The sequence below is a fragment of the Notolepis coatsorum genome (assembly GCF_963971535.1).
Source record: "Notolepis coatsorum genome assembly, chromosome: 11".
Lineage (NCBI taxonomy): Eukaryota > Metazoa > Chordata > Actinopteri > Aulopiformes > Paralepididae > Notolepis > Notolepis coatsorum.
In genome coordinates this window covers 87534246-87560298 of record NC_140175.1, presented here as the reverse complement: position 1 = coordinate 87560298, position 26053 = coordinate 87534246, and the positions used below count along the sequence as shown (strand labels likewise).

The following is a 26053-nucleotide window of genomic DNA, read 5'->3' as shown; positions in this document are numbered from 1 at the left end:
GCTCAGAGCGGACTAGAGGAGGAGAAACACTGGCTCAGAGCGGACTAGAGGAGGAGAAACACTGGCTCAGAGCGGACTAGAGGAGGAGAAACACTGGCTCAGAGCGGACTAGAGGAGGAGAAACACTGGCTCAGAGCGGCCTAGAGGAGGAGAAACACTGGCTCAGAGCGGCCTAGAGGAGGAGAAACACTGGCTCAGAGCGGACTAGAGGAGGAGAAACACTGGCTCAGAGCGGACTAGAGGAGGAGAAACACTGGCTCAGAGCGGACTAGAGGAGGAGAAACACTGGCTCAGAGCGGCCTAGAGGAGGAGAAACACTGGCTCAGAGCGGACTAGAGGAGGAGAAACACTGGCTCAGAGCGGACTAGAGGAGAAACACTGGCTCAGAGCGGACTAGAGGAGGAGAAACACTGGCTCAGAGCGGCCTAGAGGAGGAGAAACACTGGCTCAGAGCGGACTAGAGGAGGAGAAACACTGGCTCAGAGCGGACTAGAGGAGAAACACTGGCTCAGAGCGGACTAGAGGAGGAGAAACACTGGCTCAGAGCGGACTAGAGGAGGAGAAACACTGGCTCAGAGCGGACTAGAGGAGGAGAAACACTGGCTCAGAGCGGACTAGAGGAGGAGAAACACTGGTTCAGAGCGGCCTAGAGGAGGAGAAACACTGGCTCAGAGCGGACTAGAGGAGGAGAAACACTGGCTCAGAGCGGACTAGAGGAGGAGAAACACTGGCTCAGAGCGGACTAGAGGAGGAGAAACACTGGCTCAGAGCGGACTAGAGGAGGAGAAACACTGGCTCAGAGCGGACTAGAGGAGGAGAAACACTGGCTCAGAGCGGACTAGAGGAGGAGAAACACTGGCTCAGAGCGGACTAGAGGAGGAGAAACACTGGCTCAGAGCGGCCTAGAGGAGGAGAAACACTGGCTCAGAGCGGACTAGAGGAGGAGAAACACTGGCTCAGAGCGGACTAGAGGAGGAGAAACACTGGCTCAGAGCGGACTAGAGGAGGAGAAACACTGGCTCAGAGCGGACTAGAGGAGGAGAAACACTGGCTCAGAGTGAGGAGGAGAAACACTGGCTCAGAGTGAGGAGGAGAAACACTGGCTCAGAGTGAGGAGGAGAAACACTGGCTCAGAGCGGCCTAGAGGAGGAGAAACACTGGCTCAGAGCGGACTAGAGGAGGAGAAACACTGGCTCAGAGCGGACTAGAGGAGGAGAAACACTGGCTCAGAGTGAGGAGGAGAAACACTGGCTCAGAGCGGACTAGAGGAGGAGAAACACTGGCTCAGAGTGAGGAGGAGAAACACTGGCTCAGAGCGGACTAGAGGAGGAGAAACACTGGCTCAGAGTGAGGAGGAGAAACACTGGCTCAGAGCGGACTAGAGGAGGAGAAACACTGGCTCAGAGCGGACTAGAGGAGGAGAAACACTGGCTCAGAGCGGACTAGAGGAGGAGAAACACTGGCTCAGAGCGGACTAGAGGAGGAGAAACACTGGCTCAGAGCGGACTAGAGGAGGAGAAACACTGGCTCAGAGCGGACTAGAGGAGGAGAAACACTGGCTCAGAGCGGACTAGAGGAGGAGAAACACTGGCTCAGAGCGGACTAGAGGAGGAGAAACACTGGCTCAGAGCGGACTAGAGGAGGAGAAACACTGGCTCAGAGCGGACTAGAGGAGGAGAAACACTGGCTCAGAGCGGCCTAGAGGAGGAGCAGGAACTCAAAACACAAGAGATATCAGAAATAATAATTACACCAAACGACCCGTCCCAATTGAGAAACGATGACAAATCAATATGCTTCCAAGTATAACAACAGCCTACCGGTTCCCACACCTAAGCCTAGGCTCAGGAGGTAAGAGCTCTTTGAGCGAGACACTTAACTGCTCCTGGTGGGCAGGTTGGCACCTTTGGCACGGTCACCTCGGGGGCATATTGCTGGGAGGTGCTCTCACCCTACTGCCTCACTGCCAGATCACAATGAAGGCTGTGCATCATCAAAATAAAACGCACACAAACACATCCACCTGGAGAATCCTGGTCCAACCTGAACAAGAGACGCCTCCAGGATATTAACAAACCCCCACAAGATGACATCACCTGGTGGTCCGACTATCAACTCCACCGCTGCATAGATGCAAGGACGTTTTTATTTCTAAAGCGCATTTAAAACAACTGTAGTTGCACCAAAGTGCTGTACATATAAATGGCACTATAATAAAACACAGTAAAACATGGTAAATAAAACAATACAAATATAACAACAAGTACGATTAAAAAAATAATAAGAAATTGAAAAATACACAACATAAAACAGGGTAGGTGTGTGATCAGACTATCCAGACCAAAAAAGGCCCAGTTTAAAAGCTAAAAGGCCTGGTAAACAGGTAGGGTCACACTACACAGGTCATTTCTAACATAGATTTCTTTCTGACAAAAGGTTGTTGATTGGGTAATACGAGATACTCTCATTAACCCCCCCCCCCCCCTGATACTGAGTGACTCCTTCTGAAAGTATGAAAACACCATATTCTGTAAATTGTTACATTGTCTGACATGTATCAAGACTGAGAGTGTCACGTGTCAAAAAGGATGTATTCATGTGCGTCTGACCACATTCACAGATCACCCGCCCTCCTGCAAGATACCCACAGCAGCTTTAATGAGGTCAAGTCTCATCTCCTATCTGTCTAACTCACTCACCGCCCACAACACCATCTCTCTTTCCCTCTCTCCCTCCCTCTGTCTCTCCCTCCATCCCTCCCTCTCTCCCTCTCTCTCCATCCCTCCTGTCACACTTCTCATGACTCAGACTGGTGTCACTCTCAACCCTTTCACTACCACACTACAGAAGGTTAACCGTTTCACTACCACACTATAGACGGTTAACCTTCTGTAGTGTGGTAGTGAAAGGGTTAACCTGCTGTTGTTTGGCAGTGAAAGGGTTAATCTTCTGTATTGTCGCACTTTGGTAGTGTGGTAGTGAGAGGGGTAACGTCCAGGTCAGCCTCAGCTGAACGAATGGGAACAGATTAAATTTAATATGATGACACGAGACGACGCCTCAGCGGTTTGCATCACTATGCCTTGTTGCATCATAAGCAGCTCCACTTTTAGCCACAAATGCCGGCGTAATAAAATGGAATGCTATGCGAGTCAATAAAACAAACCGATGCAAATAGGGTATATTTACCTTAATTTAAAAACTCTCCACGGTTTCATGGGGACCCTCCATTAATATACTCTACAATTCCCTTATAGATATAAAAAAAAAAAGCCCACTTAAGCTAAACTCCTGTTCCCTTTTTAATCTACTTGACTTCTGTCCCTCCCTCCCTCCCTCCCTCCCTCCCCAGCCTATAGCCTCGCACTACAGCTCATGACTCATTTTCTGGGCAAATACGATCTTGTTGGAACAGGCCAGCTGCTCAGTAATTCACTAACTTCATAGAGAGAAGGGACTTCAAGAGGACAATGGAGGAACGTGTCACACTGTTCGCTGATAGTCTTACGCCATGCCTCAGGCTTCCCCTCAGGCCGCACACGGCAGGGTCTACTCTAGGCTCGTCCAGGCGTCCACCAAGTACATTACAAACAGACAGACGTAGACGGACAGACACAGCGGATCAATGTAGCAGCAGCATAACGTTAAAGATCAAAGTGAGCGCTCTACACATATTGAGCATCATTTTGTAAAATGTCTGGTGTCGCTGGTAATACCGGTGTTGTCATGAGTTCATTAATCATGGACAATTTTACATCACCGCGGCAACCCTAGTCTACTCTCCTTCTCCAAGCCTCTCACACAGCGGGCTCTACTCTCCAAGTCTCACACAGCGGGCTCTACTCTTCAAGTCTCACACAGCAGACTGACTGACCAGACTCTACTCTCCAAGTCTCACACAGCAGACTCTACTCTCCAAGTCTCACACAGCAGACTCTACTCTCCAAGCCTCACACAGCAGACTGACTGACCAGACTCTACTCTCCAAGTCTCACACAGCAGACTCTACTCTCCAAGTCTCACACAGCAGACTCTACTCTCCAAGCCTCACACAGCAGACTCTACTCTCCAAGCCTCACACAGCAGACTCTACTCTCCAAGCCTCACACAGCAGACTCTACTCTCCAAGCCTCACACAGCAGACTCTACTCTCCAAGCCTCACACAGCAGACTCTACTCTCCAAGCCTCACACAGCAGACTCTACTCTCCAAGCCTCACACAGCAGACTCTACTCTCCAAGCCTCACACAGCAGGCTCTACTCTCCAAGCCTCAAACAGCAGACTCTACTCTCCAAGTCTCACACAGCAGGCTCTACTCTCCAAGCCTCACACAGCAGACTCTACTCTTCAAGCCTCACACAGCAGGCTCTACTCTTCAAGCCTCAAACAGCAGACTATACTCTCCAAGTCTCACACAGCAGGCTCTACTCTCCAAGCCTCAAACAGCAGACTCTACTCTTCAAGTCTCACACAGCAGACTCTACTCTTCAAGCCTCACACAGCAGACTCTACTCTTCAAGCCTCACACAGCAGGCTCTACTCTTCAAGCCTCACACAGCAGACTCTACTCTTCAAGCCTCACACAGTAGACTCTACTCTTCAAGCCTCACACAGCAGACTCTACTCTTCAAGCCTCACACAGCAGACTCTACTCTTCAAGCCTCACACAGCAGGCTCTACTCTTCAAGCCTCACACAGCAGACTCTACTCTCCAAGTCTCACACAGCAGACTCTACTCTTCAAGCCTCTTGGTTGTAAAACAGCATAGTCATCAGTACAGCTTGTACTATTGCCTCTCCAGCTCCTCCTGGGTGTGACGTTACTATAAATGGACTGGCCTGCCCCCCCCCCCCCCCCCCTGCCGAGGGAGCTCCGGATCACCGGGACCCCCCACTGACTGGTATAAACATAGGCCCAGGTGCTGTGTGCCAGCGAGGAGTGGGGTTAGGGACGGACGCTTCCGCCCTTCGGTTCCTTTTCCTTTCTGATCATTTGACTCATTGCTCTCACAGCAGGTAAAAGTGACTTGAAGGCTTGTGTCTCAATAATATTATCAATCTGTTAAGTAAACATGACTGAACAGACGCATCAAAACAAATCGCATAGCACCCTCTCTCTCTCTCTCTCTACGGGCAGATGCATCCCACAAGATCTTGACAAGTTTAAGTCCATTTAAGCCAATCGCAGGCAAATTTGTGATATAAGACCGCCGGTCCTTGCCATGAGAGATATGACTTGTGTGTCGTGAGAGATGTGTCAAGAGGGGCCATGTGTCTGGGAGGTAATGTAATACATGTTACCGCAGCGAGACTGAATGTGACCACTGTCCTGCTCTACACACACACCTCCACCCTCTCCGCCAATCAGGGGGGGGGGGGGGGGGGGGGGGGGGGGGGGGGGGGGGGGCAGGGCAGGGAGCAACACGGTCTCTCTCTCTCTCCCTCTCTCTCTCTCTCTCTCTCAGGGATAAGACAAGAGGGAGTTACTTACGCTGAGGAGCCCTGCTGGCCGACAGTGGACGGCGCTGCTGGAGGAGAGCCATAGTGTTCTGGGAAGGAAGAGAGAGAGAAGAAATAATAAACAGCAGTCACGCAGAGAGGATAGGCTCGGTTAAAGCCACTATACAGAGTTTAAAACGAATGGCTGTCGCACTTGGCAACACCCAAGCTGAGCTTTCACATCTACTGTAACTGCCCCAGTGGTTTACAGACAAAAGGCCGTGGTGTGATCAACATGGACGACACTTTAACAGCGCTGGACGCTGGCGACCGTGCTCAGAACCACAACGGGGGACGGATCAAATGAATCCTCAGCAGCCGTTTGAGAACATAATAAGAATAATATTGAATTGCTAGTAAATATTACTAGCAAAACCACAAAAACCTGCACAGACTACAACGTATGACGTATATCATGCCAGTTAGGGTACCTTGTGTATACTGCACCTTGTGTATACCGTTTATTTTTACTCTTAGTATATATATATTTTAAAAAGAAAATTAGTTTCCACTGTTTATTTTTATATTCATATCTCCTTTTATTGGGTTTGTTCTGGTTGTTGAGGTATTGGTCATTCCAGTGCAGTGGGAGGAGAAACATAAAAGCCACCACGCGTTAAATGAGCACAGATTGTGTTAAAGGTCAGGTGCTGCATTTTTTTTAAAGAGATGTCAAATGTAGTGTTTATTTTATAGAATGCACGTACGTACAAACAAACCACAGTCATGCGTGAGCCATATCATGCTTCTCACCGGCTCCGCCCCAATTAATCCCTGCCAGTCGTGGCATTATGACTGTACGATAGGCGGCAGGTGTACACAAGCACTTGCCACGTTGATATAGAAAATAAATAATAACGTGGTGCGACAGCCGTCCGACAAATTTTTACTTAACAAACTTAAAGGTGCACTATGTAGTTTTGTGAAAGTCAGAGAAGTGAATAATTTCACTTCAAAGGAAAATGTGATCCCTGGAACACTGTTTGAAGCTAGAAAGCTCCCTGAAAAGTTACTATTTCATTGTTGTCGTTTACAAAAGGCAGGGCCTGCAATTTTGTTACTCTTAACATGCAACAGCCCGCAAACAGACGAAAGTCACGGCACTTTGCAAGCGTCTAGCGGCTGCATTTTTCACCAAACATAAAATTTCCAAATTAAAGATCCATTTGTTGCCATTCTCACTCTACCAAGTCCATGCCTCGGTTCTCGAGTTACATGACGATATGTCAGACGAGCGACTTTTTTAAATGATTGGTCAGCGTTGTAGACAAATGAGTGTAGCTTTCCAATGATACCCCACATGGGGGGGGAGGGGGGCGAATAAGGGATCTAGGTGAAAGTTGACGAGCAAAAACCAGAAGTCAATCAGACTTCGAATGAATCGCAGGAAATGGAATTCTGGAGAGCTTTTTTTTTGTCACACGGTTTACCCGGATCTCTCTCAAAGAGCCATTTCGGAATGCATTTTTATAAAATTTCAACCTGTACTACATAAGACTTCAGGCTATAGATCCGCAGTTTTTTTCCAGCTTATACCTTTTTTTTTGCAACTGCTACAGAAAAGTTTTAGTATGTGGGCGGCTAAGTGGCGCAGTGGGCAAGGTGCTCGCCACTAACGCAGGATATGCTGGGTTCGAGCCCAGCTCTCTGCGTTGCTTCCAGCTTGGCTGGTCGTTCATACTAATACAATTGGCAGTGTTAGGGGGTGGGAAAGCCGGTGGGTGGGGATTGGACGTTGTGGACAGCGACTCCTACAGGTCGGTTGGTGAGCCTGTACAGCAGAATCAGGAAGCAACGGGGGCAGCGTGAGCCTCCCACGCGTTACTCCTCGCCGCTGAGAGATCGCGCTGTGCAGGTGAAAATATGCGACAGCTGCCTCCTCGTGTACCGGAGGGGACACGTGATGCAAGGCTTGGTCCACATTGCAGCCGACAGGGGAGTCCAAGTGATTTTCCTTTTTTGCATTAGTAACTTCAGAATGTTATCTTTCAAAAGAGACCAGGCGTATGCATGTGCTATAAGCATAAAGATAAGCTTTGCAAAAAAAGTATGCAGTCCTCAAGTTCAAGTAAAAAAAATTGCCACTTTTCTGGGTGGAGGTTAATAAAGGTGGAGGTTAATAAACATACATTTCTTGGCTTATGTTCACACAGTGCCTAAAATGTATTTTGTTTTCATTTATGATAACATAAAATAGAATAATTCTAAGAATTACATGTATTTTGCAGGCTCCGAAACTGCATAGTGCACCTTTAACACTTTGAGTGCCGACCACGAGATTAGTCGGGTTAACTCGCCATGCCAAGGCCCAAGAAAACTCGGGTTTTATTCGTTATTTCTTTTATTAGCAATATCCATTCATTTTTCATCCATCCAGCCTGACGTTATCATTGGGAATGGGTCTGAGCTCGAAAAGGGCAAATACTAGGGGTGGGAATCGCCAGAGACCTCACGATACGATACTATCGCGATACTTGCATCACAATACGATAGTATCACGATACTAAATATATCGCGATACGCTGAGTTTTTATGAATAATTAAATATCGATACTTGGCGTCCCTGTATCGATACAATTCAATTCAATTCAAAAAACTTTATTAGTCCCGCAAGGGGCAATTTAAGGCATGATATCACAAACAGCTGCATTTCTATACATTCAAGACAGAACAGGACAAAACAGGGACAAGAGACATACATGACACTTCAAGCATAAAAGACATGACACTGCCAGAATGGGATCCCTACATTGTTGATCTGTCAGTCCAATAGATAAATAAATAAATAAATAAATAGATTTGGTCGGTATAAAAAGTGCACTTTCGTCAAAATATTAAAATCAAGGGGTCAAAGGGTGCACGTTTGTAAACTGACCTTTCCTTGTACTGTGGCCATTCACCAGTCGAATGGCCTCTAGTACAAACCCAAAGCGATACAGTATCGCCACGCGAAGTATCGCAATACTACTACGTATCGATCCCCCCCCCCCACCCCTAGCAAATACCGCCGCCTATCGTCTCCCGGATGGTATTGCACATCATTGGATTGGATTGGGTGGGGCTGTGCATCAGAAAAAAAGTCCGGTCAGAGGTTTTCCCTTCTCTGGCAAGCAGTATCTGTTACCACATTCACTGGGGAGGCTCGGAGCAGCTTTCGATTATGTGTTTGACTATAACGTTGGATCAATAAACGCGATCAATATTTGGAATGGCGATCAGGAATTGGATTAATCTTTTTGCAGAACATCTGATGTGAGGTAAGGACTATGTTACCAGTTTTGGGTTAATCAGATGTTTTTTTCACAGCGATCACAACGTGTGTGTGTGTGTGTGTGCATAACGTTAGTGCTAAGCACGGCATGGATAATCAATTTTTCAGACCGCTTCTCTAGCGTGCATAAGTACATATATATATACTATCGATAATCTATAGTTTATTTGAAAACGATTCATAAATCAGCCGAAAAATTACGTGTTTTGTGTATTCTAAAGAGCTATTATATAAAGAGCTATTATCGCGGAATTTCTCTGGAATTACTAGAAATCTCCAAAAATATACTCGAATTCAAAACGGTATAAAACGGAAATGTACCAATGAAAAAAACAATCGGTTTTGTACATGTTGACTGCAAGCAAGTCATTGATAAGCGAGGGGTGTTTTAGACCCATAGCCATAATTTAAGATATAGTTTAAGCCTTCGCAAATTTCCCCGACCTCCCATTGACTTCCTTATTGGCACGGTAGCCCTAATATGGTCAAAGGGGCGTGGCACTGAATGTGTTAAAGCACATCCTACAACATAGACATAAGGCGTGTTCGAGATTGGCGAGGCGGACGCAGATCTGCACAGTTTTTACTACGGCCTTGCCAAGCGTGTTGCATGACGGTTAGAATGTTGTCCGTCTTGCTCTGGAAATCTGACGAGGCGAGCCGCGGAAATCTCACGGGAGCGAGCCACACACAGCCTTCAGAGCGAGTCGCCACAGTACCTCTCACCCGACTGCTCCACGCAAATCCATGATGGAAAACGACTTGCTATCGTTGCGCAAAGCGCCCATTGGCTCAGAAAAAGTTTAAAACTGTATTAACCGATTGCAGGATGGGTACAATACAGTATGGGTCCCGTCTTCCCGTCTATCCCGTCTATCAGATAGATTTATTATTATTATTATTTTTTTTATCCACTTTTCTATTTTTCTCCCATCCCAATTTTCATATCGTCCAATTCAACCCTCCCCTGTCTTCGAACGTTGTTTCTTGCCTCCCACAAGCCGGCTGCAATGTGGACTAAGTCATACATAGCAAGAGTCCCCTCCGATACTCGAGGTAACAGCCGTCGCATCTTTTCACCTGCGCGGCTCGATCTTTCAGCGTCGGGGGTCTGGGCTTTGGAGGGGCCCCGCCCCGTCGCTTCTTGATTCTACTGCGCAGGCGCACCAACCGACCTGTAGGAGTCGCTGTCCACAACGCTCGATCCCCACCCTTCAGTTTCCCTCCCCGTAATACGGCCAATGTGTATTACTGTGGACGACCAGCTAAACTGAAAGCAATGTGGAGAGCGGGGCTCGAACAGGAGGCTTCCTGTTCGAGCCTAGTCTACAGGATTCGTTGCGAGCGCCTTGCCCACTGCGCCACGTAGCCGCCCACACAGATTTATTATTATTATTATTGGATTTATAGTCATGAGTCATGACTCAATGAGCAATCTGAGCATTACCGCTTTATGTACAGTACAGTACTTCTCCAAGCCGGCTGGCGCACATTTAACCGACTAGAATAGATTAACGAATTCCATATAAATCTATAATTCATTAACGATGCATTACACACACACACACACATACACTGCTGAATAATTCAGTTTTGCCTCAATATACAGTATATATAATATATTGATGCAAAACAGAATTATTCAGCAGTGTGTGTGTTGTGTGTGCGTGCGCGCGCTGCGGTAGGCAGGAGCGCGCAACAAGATGGTATATAAATATGGTATATTAATACAGTCTAGTGTGCTGTGTGATGACAATACATTTGAATCTAATCTAATTGTGCACGCGGCCCTTGCATTATAATGAGCTGGACAGGTGTGTATGCGAATGTGCTATCTGCCATGCGAGTCTACCGGTAAGCGAGAGGCTGTCGTCAAATCTGAAGTGTCCACCTTTTTAACTCCTCCCCCGGCTGCACTCGTCTACCCTAGTCTATTTTCGAGGCGAGCCGAAATCAATCTCGAACACGCATTAAGACTTGCAACTAGGGATGCACGATAATTATTGGGTCGATAATTATCGGGCCGATATCAGCTATTATGACGTCATCCCGATAAAACTATTGATAGCTCCGATAATAATAATAATATATATATATATTTTTTTTACATAAAAATCTCTTTTTTTTTCTTCATGTCAACGTTCACACGCACAATATATGCTTACTTAGGATTTGACTTGATTCAACAACAAAGCAGTCGGGGCAATGGCAAGCCGAAAACGGTCGAAAATGTGGTTATTTGAAGTTTGGATTTTTTTTTTTTTCAACTGAGGTAGGTAGATTTTTTAGAGACTAAAGTACCGAAAGAATTTACCGTTGGGTACCGGTTCACAGGTACCGGTACCCATCCCTACTGACAAAGCACAATACCTGTTGGTTTTTTGTTCACTCATTGTTCAGGGAAACACATTGTTAATGACATTGACGGATTGTGAATTTTGTGATTGACTCAAATTATATTTATTTGGACAAATAAATATAGTCACTTTATTTGAAGAGTCAAAACTGTTCTCTTGGCTTTGTTTTGTTCATAGTAGTAACGCTCATGTCATGATAAATCTGGTTAGGTCAAAACTACAGGAATATACATAAAAAAAAATATTATAATACAATAAATATATATATATCGGTTATCGGTATCGACCTTGAGGAGCAGAAAGTTATCGGTACCGATATCGGGGTAAAAAAAATCTATATCGTGCACCCCTACTTGCAACGCTTGCTGGTAGCGTGTGTGTGTGTATGTGGGGGGGGCAGGGGCCAAAGCTTATTGGATCAACAGGAGTTGTGAGGGGGGGGGGGGGGGGGGGGTGAGAGCGGGCCAAGTGTTTTGTCATTTCTTGGCCGGTGCTTCTATAGCTGAGCAGCTAACGGCAGCGGCTGTGGTGATCAATGGCGTTCTAACACCAGGAGCCCTGGCGGTCAAGTGTTGGTGACGGGTGTCCAGCGGAGATGAAGAGGAGGGGGTCAGAGACGAAGAGGAGGGGGTCAGAGACATGCGGTGACGATAGAGAGAAATTACTTGGAGAGAGGGAGGTTGGGGGGAGAAAAGGAAAGCTGGACAAAAACAGTGCATAGGGGAGAGAGAGAGAGAAAGAGAGACGTGCTTCAGCGCCGAAGGAAATGGCCGTTCGCAGCGGTGACTTTGATGTCTGCAGGCCCAGCGCGTATGGCAGGTTTCTCTCTCCGTCTCTCAGCTGAGGCTAATTTGAGGCAACACTGTAAGGTTTAATTTTTTTTCTTTCCCCTCCCGTGTTTTTTGTGGCCAGTTCAGAGAGAAGGGCATCCTGCTGGTATTTACAGCGCTGCCACGGAAACTGAGTTTTAGAGAGAGAGCCTCAAATCCACCGCTGCGGGCAAATACGGCTTGAGTTGCAGACTCCGCTACACAGAGCAACACTAGCGAGGGGCAGAGGCTCACTTCTCACAGAGGAAATGTGTTGATTTTGTCCCTAGACCAGCAGTTCTCAAACTACGGGTCGCGATCCAAAGTGGGGTCGCGGGTAGGTGACAGTTTTTTATGTTCTGGCAACATATTTTGGCTAAATATGCCTAGTTTTATAAATGTGTATTGATAACATAGTGCTGTAATTAAATGTTCTAATAAATATGCATGATCAAGTTCAACAACGTGTGCTTTTATTTTGATATTGCTTAATTCCACGTTGAAACTATGCAATACATTAAGTGTGGGGTCGCCAAAAGAAATCCTAAATAAAATGGAGTCGTGGTATAAAAAAGTTTGAGAACCACTGCTTTTCACAGTCCTGTTTTTTATAAAAAAAAATTGGCAGGATTTTTTTAAACCCGTTTTCCTTAGGTGCTTTTAATTTTGCCTGATTTGTTCGTCAATATATTCTATTAGATTCAAATGTATTGTCATTATACAGCACAACTAAGTACAGTACAACAAAAATAAGTTTGGCATCCAACCACAGTGCAAATGTAACAGTAAAGTGCAATAATAGTATACAATGTACAGATTAATATCACATTACAGATATGTAAAAAGAATTATATGCAGGTATGTTGTACTTACAGCAAGCATGTTTATCTTACAATATTTATTGTTTAACCAAAGTACTCATTGACAACTGCATACATTTGTAGTGTTCTATACAGGTTGAAAATGACCACTGAAGGTCTGTCCGATTGACCCATCTCAAACTCTGCCCTCTTTTTCTCCATCATCCAATCGCAACTGTCGCTTTCCTCAGACAGGAAAGCAACAGTTGTGATTGGAGGATCAAGAAAAGATGGCAGAGTTTGAGATGGGTCCATTCACCAGCCCTCTGTGACTTACTGTGTCCTGGATATGCAGAGGAGACCCGCTGTGCTTCCTGCGAGGAGGGACAGAGGAGAGACGACAAAGGATCTGATCAACAACACGCTCATCCTTCATTAAAGGAACACGCCAACATTATGGGAAATGCCTTCACAGTCTTCTCCAGAGTCAGACAAGAGGATGAGATGACAATTTCCTCTTGTGCGTTCAGCAGAAAGCTATCCGGCTGCAAGCTAGCTTAGTTTAGCACGAATTAATGGAAGCGGATACGGATCAGCTAGTCTAGCTTAAAACTCAGATGTTTTTGGCCAAAGGCCAAAGGCTAGCTGGCTAGGCTATCCACTTCCATTCATTTGTGCTAAGCTAGGCTAGCTAAAAATAAAACCACTCCACTCTTTCGCATCCGCCAGAACCCGGCTATATTTAGTGCACTATCATCAGTGATGCAGATTCAAAATATTCAGTACAGGTTCTCTAAACTTTGAATTGACAACCCAGTGATTGATAAAAAAAATAAAAGAGTACTCCGTTGGACATAAATAAAAGCTAATCCAAACACAAGAGAGGGGGGTAACTGAAGTCATCCAAAGCCCCATTACCCCTCACCTTGGCAGGGAAGGAGAACTTGGAGGGTTCAGCTGTGCTGGGCGTGTGGATGGCTGTCAGCAGAGGAGGCCAAGAGTGGGTCATCTCCTGAGAAATGGTAGAGGGGAACTGCATCAGAAACACGGGGCTACTTCCCTTTTCCGTTGATGAAATTCTATGACTGGCGTATTCCACCACAATCCGCACACGTTTCCATGACCTCCGTTTGTCAACGTCTACATTTACTTTAGCAGGGTATCTCTGCAGGTTTCAACTAGTTCAATTTAAGATTTTTTAAATACCACTCAAGAGCGCGATTTTATACCAATTTCACAACCATACTGGCAAATAACTGATTGCGCGTCATCCCATCGTCCCATACAAGCTCCGCAAAAAGCAACGACTTGAATACAAAAACATTTCATATATTTAATATTATTTCATCTGACAAGCAGAGTGAGACTACACTACACTACACTTGATCTAGCAGTGTGAAAGAATGAGTGGATGTCTCGTGGTGATGACCAGAGTGGTGGAAGTCCGGTGATGATGGCCGGGAGGATGCGATCCTCCCTACACCGCCCCATACCTCAAATGGATCAGTCATCAGCTTCATTTTTTTTGGTCAACTTCTTTTCTCCCCATTTTTAAAAATTTTCTCCCATCCCAATTTATTTTTGTATTATCCAATTCTTCCTTCCCCTGTCTCGAACGTTGCTAGACAGTGCCTCCCACTGGTCGGCTGCAATGTGGACGAAGCCTTGCATCACGTGTCCCCTCCGGTACACGAGGAGGCAGCTGTTGCATCTTTTCACCTGTACAGCACGATCTCTCAGTGGCGAGGAGTGGGAGGCTCACACTGCCCCCGATACTTCCTGATTCTGCTGTACAGGCGCATCAACCAACCTGTAGGAGTCGCTGTCCACAACGTCCGATCCCCACCCACCGGCTTTCCCACCCCCTAATACTGCCAATTGTATTAGTATGAACGACCAGCCAAGCCGGAAGCAACGCAGAGAGCTGTGCTCGAACCCAGCATATCCTGCGTTAATGGCGAGCGCCTTGCCCACTGCGCCACTTAGTTACTATTGCTAAGGTTTCTCCCCTCCACATTGCCTGTGGTGATTTGTTCCTATTGCTAGGTTTTTTGAGAGTTTTTCCTTACCTTCATTTATTTAATTAAAGATTTTTGGATTTCATGGTGTTTTTGTTTAGTTCTTGTGATGTTTCTTCTTGACTTGTATAAAGAAGACGTGTCTGGCCCATGGGGACATTAACGTGTGTTGTCGGGCCTTACAAATAAATTTGATTTGATTTTATCTGAAATAATATAAAACATATGAAATGTTTTTGTATTCAAGTCATTGTTTTTTAGTTTTTTGCCACCACAAAAAAATTTCACCGGCCCAAATGAAATGTATGACTTTTTAATAATCATGTGTTATTAAGAGTTGTTATTCCTTCAATGATAACCAGGCTACATGTAGGAGCAGCCGCGCTTGGCGTTTATCATCTGACATCAGGTGTGTCAGATGTACATCACAGCATTTCCAAAACATCTCGGATATGTAGATTTTCCATAACCTTTTCAGGCATGAAAAACACAATTCTAGGACTTTTCCAGGTATTCTGTGACCATGGGACCACCCCTAGCCGGACCTATAGTGTACTGTTGCTGCAGCTCTTGTGTAAGGGATTGATGTCAGACGGACGGACGGACTGACGGACGTCAGACAGACAGACAGACAGACAGAGAGAGACAGAGAGAGAGAGAGAGAGAGAGAGAGAGAGAGAAAGAGAAGGCTGGTTGAGGTTTGTCCCTCTCTCCTTCAACATGCAGCATACTGGCTGTGGCTCTGAAACGTGTGCTGGATTTAACTGAGGAATGTGAATATCAGCCATGTGCACGGCCACTGATCCAAGGTCTTTAGGGGGTGGGGGGAAAAAGGAAAAAAGTTCTGGACACTGACAGCGTTTCCTAGACAACGGTGCAGAAATTCAGAACCCACAGGACAGCACTGGGACCAGTACTCTATTGATCAAGCAACACACTTTATATTGCTGGTCCCACTCAGCTGGTGCACATTGGTGACCAAACCTGTGCCATAACCTGTGCATTGCATTGTATGATGTATATCATGCCAGTTAGGGTACCTTGTGTATACTTACTTTTACTCAGGGTCATGTTGAGGGATCTTCAATTTTTTTATTTTATTTTTTTTTTCAAAATAAGCCATCACTTGAACATTTTGGTGGGATACTTTTCAAGCTACTTCCTATGAATCATCGGTTAACCGTCTGTAGTGTGATAGTAAAGGGTTAACCTTCTGTGGTGTGGTAGTGAAAGGGTTAACCATTTGTCGTGTGGCAGTGAAAGGGTTAACATTTCTTTATTGTCACAGTGAAAGGGTTAACCATTTGGTAGTGCAGTAGTGAAAGGGTTAAGCACCTTGTTAAAAAATTTGCTGTTTTCAAGGAATTCCAGGCCTTGACTTTCTTTTGTAAAAAATCAAGCACTTTAAGCACTTCAAGGACCTGTAAATGACAGAGTTGGGCTGAACAAGAGCTAAGTGACAGAGTTGGGCTGAACAAGAGCTAAGTGACAGAGTTGGGCTGAACAAGAGCTAAGTGACAGAGTTGGGCTGAACAAGAGCTAAGTGACAGTTTGGCTGAACAAGAGCTAAGTGACAGAGTTGGGCTGAACAAGAGCTAAGTGACAGAGTTGGGCTGAACAAGAGCTAAGTGACAGAGTTGAGCTGAACAAGAGCTAAGTGACAGAGTTGGGCTGAACAAGAGCTAAGTGACAGTTTGGCTGAACAAGAGCTAAGTGACAGAGTTGGGCTGAACAAGAGCTAAGTGACAGAGTTGGGCTGAACAAGAGCTAAGTGACAGAGTTGGGCTGAACAAGAGCTAAGTGACAGAGTTGAGCTGAACAAGAGCTAAGTGACAGAGTTGGGCTGAACAAGAGCTAAGTGACAGTTTGGCTGAACAAGAGCTAAGTGACAGAGTTGAGCTGAACAAGAGCTAAGTGACAGTTTGGCTGAACAAGAGCTAAGTGACAGTTTGGCTGAACAAGAGCTAAGTGACAGAGTTGAGCTGAACAAGAGCTAAGTGACAGAGTTGGGCTGAACAAGAGCTAAGTGACAGAGTTGAGCTGAACAAGAGCTAAGTGACAGAGTTGGGCTGAACAAGAGCTAAGTGGCAGAGGAGTTGAGCTGAACAAGAGCTAAGTGACAGAGTTGGGCTGAACAAGAGCTAAGTGGCAGAGGAGTTGAGCTGAACAAGAGCTAAGTGACAGAGTTGGGCTGAACAAGAGCTAAGTGACAGAGTTGGGCTGAACAAGAGCTAAGTGACAGAGTTGGGCTGAACAAGAGCTAAGTGACAGAGTTGGGCTGAACAAGAGCTAAGTGACAGAGTTGGGCTGAACAAGAGCTAAGTGACAGAGTTGAGCTGAACAAGAGCTAAGTGACAGAGTTGAGCTGAACAAGATCTAAGTGACAGAGTTGAGCTGAACAAGAGCTAAGTGACAGAGTTGAGCTGAACAAGAGCTAAGTGACAGAGTTGGGCTGAACAAGAGCTAAGTGACAGAGTTGGGCTGAACAAGAGCTAAGTGACAGTTTGGCTGAACAAGAGCTAAGTGACAGAGTTGGGCTGAACAAGAGCTAAGTGACAGAGTTGGGCTGAACAAGAGCTAAGTGACAGAGTTGGGCTGAACAAGAGCTAAGTGACAGAGTTGAGCTGAACAAGAGCTAAGTGACAGAGTTGGGCTGAACAAGAGCTAAGTGACAGTTTGGCTGAACAAGAGCTAAGTGACAGTTTGGCTGAACAAGAGCTAAGTGACAGAGTTGAGCTGAACAAGAGCTAAGTGACAGAGTTGAGCTGAACAAGAGCTAAGTGACAGAGTTGGGCTGAACAAGAGCTAAGTGACAGTTTGGCTGAACAAGAGAAAATCCTCCCATAAGTGTTGCATGAAACATGAGCTCTTCTGGCGCCACGGAATCCATAATAAAAAGGCACCAGGTCTCATTTCTAGAATACAATTTGAAAACACAAATAAAAAAAATTTACCTTGCGTGAAGAAGTGTGTTTTCGTTTTGTTGCCATTTTATCTTATCCTCCATGTTTAAATATGGGTGCAGTTACCTCTCACAGCCACAAGGCGGCACTCTTCCATAGTGCAGCTTTAAGTCGCGTCTCTCACACCCGAGGAGGAGGGTTTACATAATACTGCCGACAGGACTGAACCAGGATTTCAACCTCATTTGTGTTTTTAAGAGCTCACACAAACATTTTATGAGGCATGTGTCCACAAAGTGCCCCATTCATCGTCTACGTCCAGATGACATCTAACGTGTTATGGGTCCTCTCTGATTCCTAGCTTCAGGAGAGAGAGTGGTGCGGTGTGCACAAATACCCACTGAACTCTCCTGGGGGCACGGGGGCAAACACAAGTTTAAATTAAAAAATTAATTTTAAAAACATGGGTGGCATCTCCCTTTAATAGCGCTGCGTGTGAATTAATAGACATGTGTGTAAAGCCACAAGCCTGTTTTAAATTGTCTGGACTTTAATTGTCTGATGTAATTAACCGTCACGCCTAATTACATTATCCTAATGCCAGGGTGAAAGACACAAACCCACCACACACTCCTCATTTGCAGGCGAGGAGGTTAGTGGTGTGTGTGTGTACTGTGTAGTGTGTAAGGTGTACTGTGTACTGTGTACTGTGTGTGTGTGTGTGTGTGTGTGTGTGTGTGTGTGTGTGTGTGTGTGTGTGTGTGTACTGTGTGTGTGTGTGTGTGTGTGTGTGTGTGTGTGTGTGTGTGTGTGTGTGTGTGTGTGTGTGTGTGTGTGTACTGTGCACCGTGTAGTGTGTGTACTGTGTAGTGGCACTCACCCTCAAAATGTCTTCCACACACTGAGCTTCATTTGACAGCGTCTGTAACAGAGAGAGAGAGAGAGAGAGAGAGAGAGAGAGAGAGAGAGAGAGAGAGAGAGAGAAAAAGAGAGAAAAAAGAGAGGAAGACAGCGAGAAAGACAGAGAGAAAGACAGAGAGAGAGAGCGAGAGAAAAGAGAGAAAGAGAAAGACCGAGAGAGGGTGAGAGGGAGCGAGAGAGAGGGAAATATAAAGACAGTTATCAGTCTGTAAAGGGCGGTATGGTATGGAGCGAGTTAAGAGAACACGGCCACAACAGGGACATGGTAGTAAACATGTGATCAAACACACACACACACACACACACACACACACGCGCAACATAGGGAGGGCCTATGTGTATTACACACAGAGGCACACTGTGTACACATTATAAACCGAAATCAAACCATGACCTCAAGATACAGTTGCTTGAAGTTAAGTGAGCCTGCGTCAACAGAAGGGAAAGAAGAATCTTCATAAATGGCATCAACTTGAGTCGGGACAAGCTTGCTGGAGTCGTGACCTACTTCTCCGGCCCACCGGCTAATTAGGTAAATGTCGTTTAGAAGAAGTGAGGCTGTGCCACCTGGACATGCTTTGCAGCATCAGGCTCTGCTTACGAGGAGCAGTGATTGGGCCGCTATGTGGAGAATGTGTCAGAATGTGTCGCGCGCAGGCCAGTAGTAGGAGCATTCCTTTACACTCTAAAACCAGCCTTCTTCTCACAGAGGTGTCAAAACCTTGACTAAACATTGATCCACCCCCCCCCCCCCCCCCCCACCCCCCCGTGGAGCGCCCTTCGACTTCAGCCACATCCAAATCATGTAAAAACAGACAAAGAGGCCCCCGCCCCACACAGCAAACAGCAGAGACTTATTACTCTTGTAGTTTAATTAAACCCTATGCCAGTCTTCTGTTTGGTGTGTGTGTGTGTGTGTGTGTGTATTTGGACTCATCCCAGACATAACATCTCAAGATGCTTGTTCAGCGACCTCCACAAAAGTCAGAGATGCTGTGAAACCACACAGACGTGACACAAACCTCACAATAAATAACAATTAAGCCGACTGTGCTCTTCATCGACATACCAGGGGGCGAAACGCAAACCTCAGGTCTGTGCAGCTGTCTGGAGCAGCAGCGCGGGGTGTTTGGAGCCTCGCTCTCCTCCATACAAATCAAAAACAACCTGTTGGTCTGAAACAGCCAGACAATTATTGAGCCGTTGAGAGAACCTCCATTACTCCAGTCCTCCAATAAAAAAGATGCATACTTCAGAGAAAAACCACCCTGTGTGTGTGTGCATATGTGTGTGTATGTGTGTGTGTTCAATGTGCGTATGTGTATGTATGTGTATGTATGTGTGTCTGTGCATGTACTATGTGCATGACTGCATGTGTGTATGTGTGTATGTGTGTATGTGTGTATGTATGTATGTATGTATGTATGTATGTATGTATGTATGTATGTATGTATGTATGTATGTATGTATGTATGTATGTATGTATGTATGTATGTATGCGTGCATGTGTGTCTGTGTGTGTGTGCATATGTGCGTGTGTGACTGCCTCAGGCTCTGTGCTGGTGGGTGGATGTATGTGTGTGTGTGTGTGTGTGTGTGTGTGTGTGTGTGTGTGTGTGTGTGTGTGTGTGTGTGTGTGTGTGTATGTATGTATGTGCTTGTGTGTATGTGCGTGTGTGACTGCCTCAGGCTCTGTGCTGGTGGGTGTATGTATGTGTGTGTGTGTGCATGTGCGTATGTCTATGTATGTGTGCATATGTGGATGTGCGTGTGTGTGTATATATGTGTGTGACTGCCTCATGCCGCAGGCAGACCAGACGCGCACGAAGTCACGTGCGGGTTCCATGCGAGATCGCGCGCGTGGCCTGGCACACAGAGTCCGACTTCAGAGCGCGAGGAAGCTCACACGGAGGAAGACACAATTACATTGGAACAGCTGTAAATGTCTAGTCTATATGCGAAGTCAGTCCCCGATTGAAGATTTTTTTTAAAGATTTCCAGTTCCAGTGTTCTATTGTCCATTTTGCATACAAGCCGTTATTATATCATTAATTAGAATGTTAGAATTCATTTTAGAATGATGATCAGTGTGACTGTACTCCTGAAAAAGTATAGTAATATAGTTAATTTGTATTGGGAAAGATACAGCTGGTTGAACAACATGCATGGTAATAATGCAGATATTGAGTGTATTTCTGTGAAAATGTGCCTGGCGCACGCCTCTGAATCCAACTGAAGCGAAAACTGTATCTGTATCAGTCTGTACATATTAATACTATACCTATAGACTTACTACCATAGTGTCTTTATACCTGTATCACTGTACATATTAATACGACTTACTACCATAGTGTCTTTATACCTATATCACTGTACATATTAATACGACTTACTACCATAGTGTCTTTATACCTATATCACTGTACATATTAATACTACATCTATAGACTTACTACCATAGTGTCTTTATACCTGTATCACTAGATATTAATACTATATTATATCTATAGACTTACCATAGTGTCTTTATACCTGTATCACTGTACATATTAATACTATATCTATAGACTTACTACCATAGGGTCTTTATATCTGTATCACTGTACATATTAATACTATATCTATAGACTTACCATAGTGTCTTTATACCTGTATCACTGTACATATTAATACTATATCTATAGACTTACTACCATAGTGTCTTTATACCTGTATCACTGTACATATTAATACTACATCTATAGACACATTAGCTGGTTGAACAACATCTATATGTGTGGTAATAATGCAGATATTGAGTGTATTTTAGTGAAAATGTGCGTGGCGCACGCTTCTGAATCCAACCGAAGCGAAAATGATGGCTTCCGCCCCGCGAGTCGCCGCCCGCTTGCGGCCAATGTGCACAGCTACGTCCGTTAACATGGGAGCGGAAGTGAAGCGGCGGTCGCCCGCCCGTCCGCCTGCCTTGAATCGCGTCTGGTCTGACCGGGCCGCCAGGCTCTGTGCTGGTGGGTGTATGTATGTGTGTGTGTGTGTGTGTGTGTGTGTGTGTGTGTGTGTATACGTGTGTGTGTGTGTGTGTGCGTGTGTGTGTGTGTGTGTGCATGTGTGTGTGTGTGTGTGTGTGTGTGTACGTGTGTGCGTGTGTGTGCGTGTGTGTGCGTGTGTGTGCATGTGCGTATATGTGCGTGTGTGACTGCCTCAGGCTTAGTGCTGGTGGGTGTATAATGTGTATGTGTGTGTGTGTGTGTGTGTGTGTGTGTGTGTGTGTGTGTGTGTGTGTGTGTGTGTGTATGTGTGTGTGTGTGACTGCCTCAGGCTCTGTGCTGGTGGGTGTATATGTGTATGTATGTGTGTGTATGTGTGTGTATGTGTATGTGTGTGTATATGTGTGTGTATGTATATGTGCGTGTATGTGCGTGTGTATATGTGTGTGTGTGACTGCCTCAGGCTCTGTGCTGGTGGGTGTATATGTGTATGTATGTGTGTGTGTGTGTGTGTGTGTGTGTGTGTGTGTGTGTGTGTGTGTGTGTGTGTCAGGGTTTCCGTTGTCCGGTAATTACCGTTTTTTGACCGGCAAAATCTGTTGAAGTCCGACATATTTAAATCTCTCCGGTCATAATGTCCGTTGAAAATAATTCCCTCGAAGCACAATTTGAATTGTATTAAAATAGTTACATTTGTTTCATTGTTGCTTCACCATGCAGGTCTAATAATGACAACGATGTGCGTTATATTATGATATGTGTGTAGTGTTCTGATAATGACTATTGGTGAAGCGATGTCGAGATTCATTTGGTTTGGCAGCGGGAGCTAGATTTGGGAGAAGCATGCAACTGCAGAGCCGCAGAGCTGACAGTTGTGCGCACACAGTGCAATACTCCAATTCAGCCATTGGCAATTCAGCTGTTGGGTGGGTGGCGCTGCTGAGCGGTCCCCAGACCGGACCTGAGAGCGCCGCTGGCTCTGCGGCTCTGCAGTTGCATACTATTGGTCTTCGTTGGGACTGGGAGGCGGAGATATAATAGTCATCACGCAACGTTTATATTTCACGATAATGTTGCCGTCTCTCTCTGCTAAATTTCTCAGTTATTCGCTTGATATAATTAATACAAATGTCCAATATAACGGAATTCGTTAGCTCATAAAAATGTGATTATAACACACTGCTGTATTTAATGTCGGGCCGACTGCCCAGAGACACCTATTTGATTTAAAGTCAGCAGCAGCACGGAGTCTCGGGACTTATTTGATTTGGAATATAATGACTGTATACGCAAAAGTAGCCTAGTTTTAAGTTAAAATATTATAAATCTACATGCCTTGAGGATGTCATTCTTTATATAGCCTGCCTATCAATTGTTTTTAAGCTCAATAAACTCTGACCGGAATTGATCCCATTTGTCCGGTAGATTGAAATCTTGCAGGACACGGAGACCGGCAAAAAAAATGTCTAACGGAAACCCTGATGTGTGTGTGTGTGTGTGTATATGTGCGCGTGTGACTGCATCAGGCTCTGTGCGGGTGGGTGTCTCCTGGCGGTGTGTTCACCTCACAGCGGTGCTGCGATAAGAACTAGTGTTGAGCAGTTACGTAAGTTGGTGACAAAGCTCATTTATTGTTCTACCACCAGGCCCCGGGCTGAGGTGCTCAGAGGCAGCGGAGGTCACGCACGCACACACACACACAGAGAGCCTGACTGCCACACACGCTGTACTAAGCATGGGGGGTTGGGGCTGCCTGTGTGTGTGTGTGTGTGACAGTGAGAAAGAAAACAGAGGGGTGGGGTGATGGTAGAAAGAGCTAGTTGTGCGTGTGTGTTTATCACACACGTAGTTGCGTCACACGTGTGTGTGTGTGTGTGTGTGTGTGTGCCAGCCCTGTTGTTCTCGTCAGCCTCTCTCTCTCTCTCTCTCTCTCTCTCTCTACTTAAGGAGCAACGCTCACTGCTGCAGAGCAAACAGAAGAAAGACACCAATACTAAACCAGACCAACGCTGACCAGGCCATTTAATTACAGGGGTTCCCCTGACTGAAGCCTTTATAAAACATTATCTTTCTCTCTCTGCTGCTGTGAGAAAGCACTGAGACGACTGTGTGAGGGGGCAGAGCGGGAGGGGGGGGGGGGGGCAGGGGGGGGGGGGACTCTGGAAAATACATGGAAAATAACTCAAAACTCCCATAACTACTGGGTGAAATACAACAATGTGCAAACACAGCAGCAAGATTTGTGAGGTGCTGTGACAAGAAAAGGACCTCCAACGGAATACAACCACCATAAAGACTGTCAATCACATTGTTTTGGCAATGTAAACGTATGTTTCCCATATCAATAAAGCCCATTTGAATTTAAATTGAATTGAATTGAGAGAGAAGAGAGACAGGGGTTAGAGAGAGGAGAGAGACCGAGAGACAGGGGTTAGAGAGAAGAGAGAGAGAGAGACAGAGGAGAGACAGAGAGAAGAGAAACAGAGAAGAGAGACAGGGGTTAGAGAGAGGAGAGAGACCGAGAGACAGGGGTTAGAGAGAAGAGAGAGAGAGAGACAGAGGAGAGACAGAGAGAAGAGAAACAGAGAAGAGAGACAGGGGTTAGAGAGAGGAGAGAGACCGAGAGACAGGGGTTAGAGAGAAGAGAGAGAGAGAGACAGAGGAGAGACAGAGAGAAGAGAAACAGAGAAGAGAGACAGGGGTTAGAGAGAGGAGAGAGACCGAGAGACAGGGGTTAGAGAGAAGAGAGAGAGAGAGACAGAGGAGAGACAGAGAGAAGAGAAACAGAGAAGAGAGACAGGGGTTAGAGAGAGGAGAGAGACCGAGAGACAGGGGTTAGAGAGAAGAGAGAGAGAGACAGAGGAGAGACAGAGAGAAGAGAAACAGAGAAGAGAGACAGGGGTTAGAGAGAGGAGAGAGACCGAGAGACAGGGGTTAGAGAGAAGAGAGAGAGAGAGACAGAGGAGAGACAGAGAGAAGAGAAACAGAGAAGAGAGACAGGGGTTAGAGAGAGGAGAGAGACCGAGAGACAGGGGTTAGAGAGAAGAGAGAGAGAGAGACAGAGGAGAGACAGAGAGAAGAGAAACAGAGAAGAGAGACAGGGGTTAGAGAGAGGAGAGAGACCGAGAGACAGGGGTTAGAGAGAAGAGAGAGAGAGACAGAGGAGAGACAGAGAGAAGAGAAACAGAGAAGAGAGACAGGGGTTAGAGAGAGGAGAGAGACCGAGAGACAGGGGTTAGAGAGAAGAGAGAGACAGAGGAGAGAGACAGGGGTTAGAGAGAGGAGAGACCGAGACAGGGGTTAGAGAGAAGAGAGAGACAGAGGAGAGAGACAGGGGTTAGAGAGAGGAGAGACCGAGACAGGGGTTAGAGAGAAGAGAGAGAGGGGTTAGAGCGAAGAGAGAAAGACAGACGGAGAGAAACAATTATCATTATCCGAGAGAGACACAGGGGTTAGAGAGAGAGAGAAGAGAGACAGGGGTTAGAGAGAGAGGAGAGACCGAGAGACAGGGGTTAGAGAGAAGAGAGACAGGGGTTAGAGAGAGAGGAGAGACCGAGAGACAGGGGTTAGAGAGAAGAGAGACAGGGGTTAGAGAGAGAGGAGAGACCGAGAGACAGGGGTTAGAGAGAAGAGAGACAGGGGTTAGAGAGAAGAGAGACAGGGGTTAGAGAGAGAGGAGAGACCGAGAGACAGGGGTTAGAGAGAAGAGAGACAGGGGTTAGAGAGAAGAGAGACAGGGGTTAGAGAGAGAGGAGAGACCGAGAGACAGGGGTTAGAGAGAAGAGAGACAGGGGTTAGAGAGAAGAGAGACAGGGGTTAGAGAGAGAGGAGAGACCGAGAGACAGGGGTTAGAGAGAAGAGAGACAGGGGTTAGAGAGAAGAGAGACAGGGGTTAGAGAGACCGAGAGACAGGGGTTAGAGAGAGAGGAGAGACCGAGAGACAGGGGTTAGAGAGAAGAGAGACAGGGGTTAGAGCGAAGAGAGACAGGGGTTAGAGAGACCGAGAGAAAGACAGAAACAATTATCATTATCCGAGAGAGACACAGGGGTTTGAGAGAGAGAGAGACAGAGAGACAGAGACAGAGAGACAGAGAGACAGAGAGACGAGAGAAAGAGACGAGAGAGAGAGACGAGAGAGAGAGAGAGAGAGAGAGAGAGAGAGAGAGAGAGAGAGAGAGAGAGAGAGAGAGAGAGAGAGAGAGAGAGAGAAGTCTAATGAGCGAGTGAGCAGCCACAGGCGAGGTAGACTGGGATATCAAATAGCCTGCATTATGTATGCTGAAGATAGTCGAAAAGAAAACAAACAGGTCTGTGGACTGAATTAACTAATACAGCCTGAGGCCACTTGAAGAAGAGTGATCTCGACCCGAGGAGAGATCTGCACTCACTTCTGAAAAAAATTTATAAATAAAAACGTACACACTGCCAGAAATTACACTTGGAACATGGAGGCATGCGAGGACACTATTATTTAGGGAAATGGACTTA

The 26053-nt window shown here is 46.0% G+C and overlaps 1 protein-coding gene across 2 annotated transcripts in view; it reads right to left on the bottom strand.

The window, feature by feature from the left end:
- LOC311236579 (AF4/FMR2 family member 1-like) overlaps positions 1-26053 on the bottom strand; it is a 127805-nt gene that overhangs the window by 19862 nt on the left and 81890 nt on the right. For both annotated transcript variants that reach the window (XM_084324265.1, XM_084324266.1), the window contains exons 4-7: positions 18538-18579; positions 13662-13748; positions 13074-13110; positions 5492-5549 (exon numbers count right to left, since the gene is read on the bottom strand). In XM_084324265.1, the coding sequence (XP_084180391.1) occupies positions 5492-5549; positions 13074-13110; positions 13662-13748; positions 18538-18579 (224 nt within the window). The remainder of the gene's footprint in view (positions 1-5491; positions 5550-13073; positions 13111-13661; positions 13749-18537; positions 18580-26053) is intronic.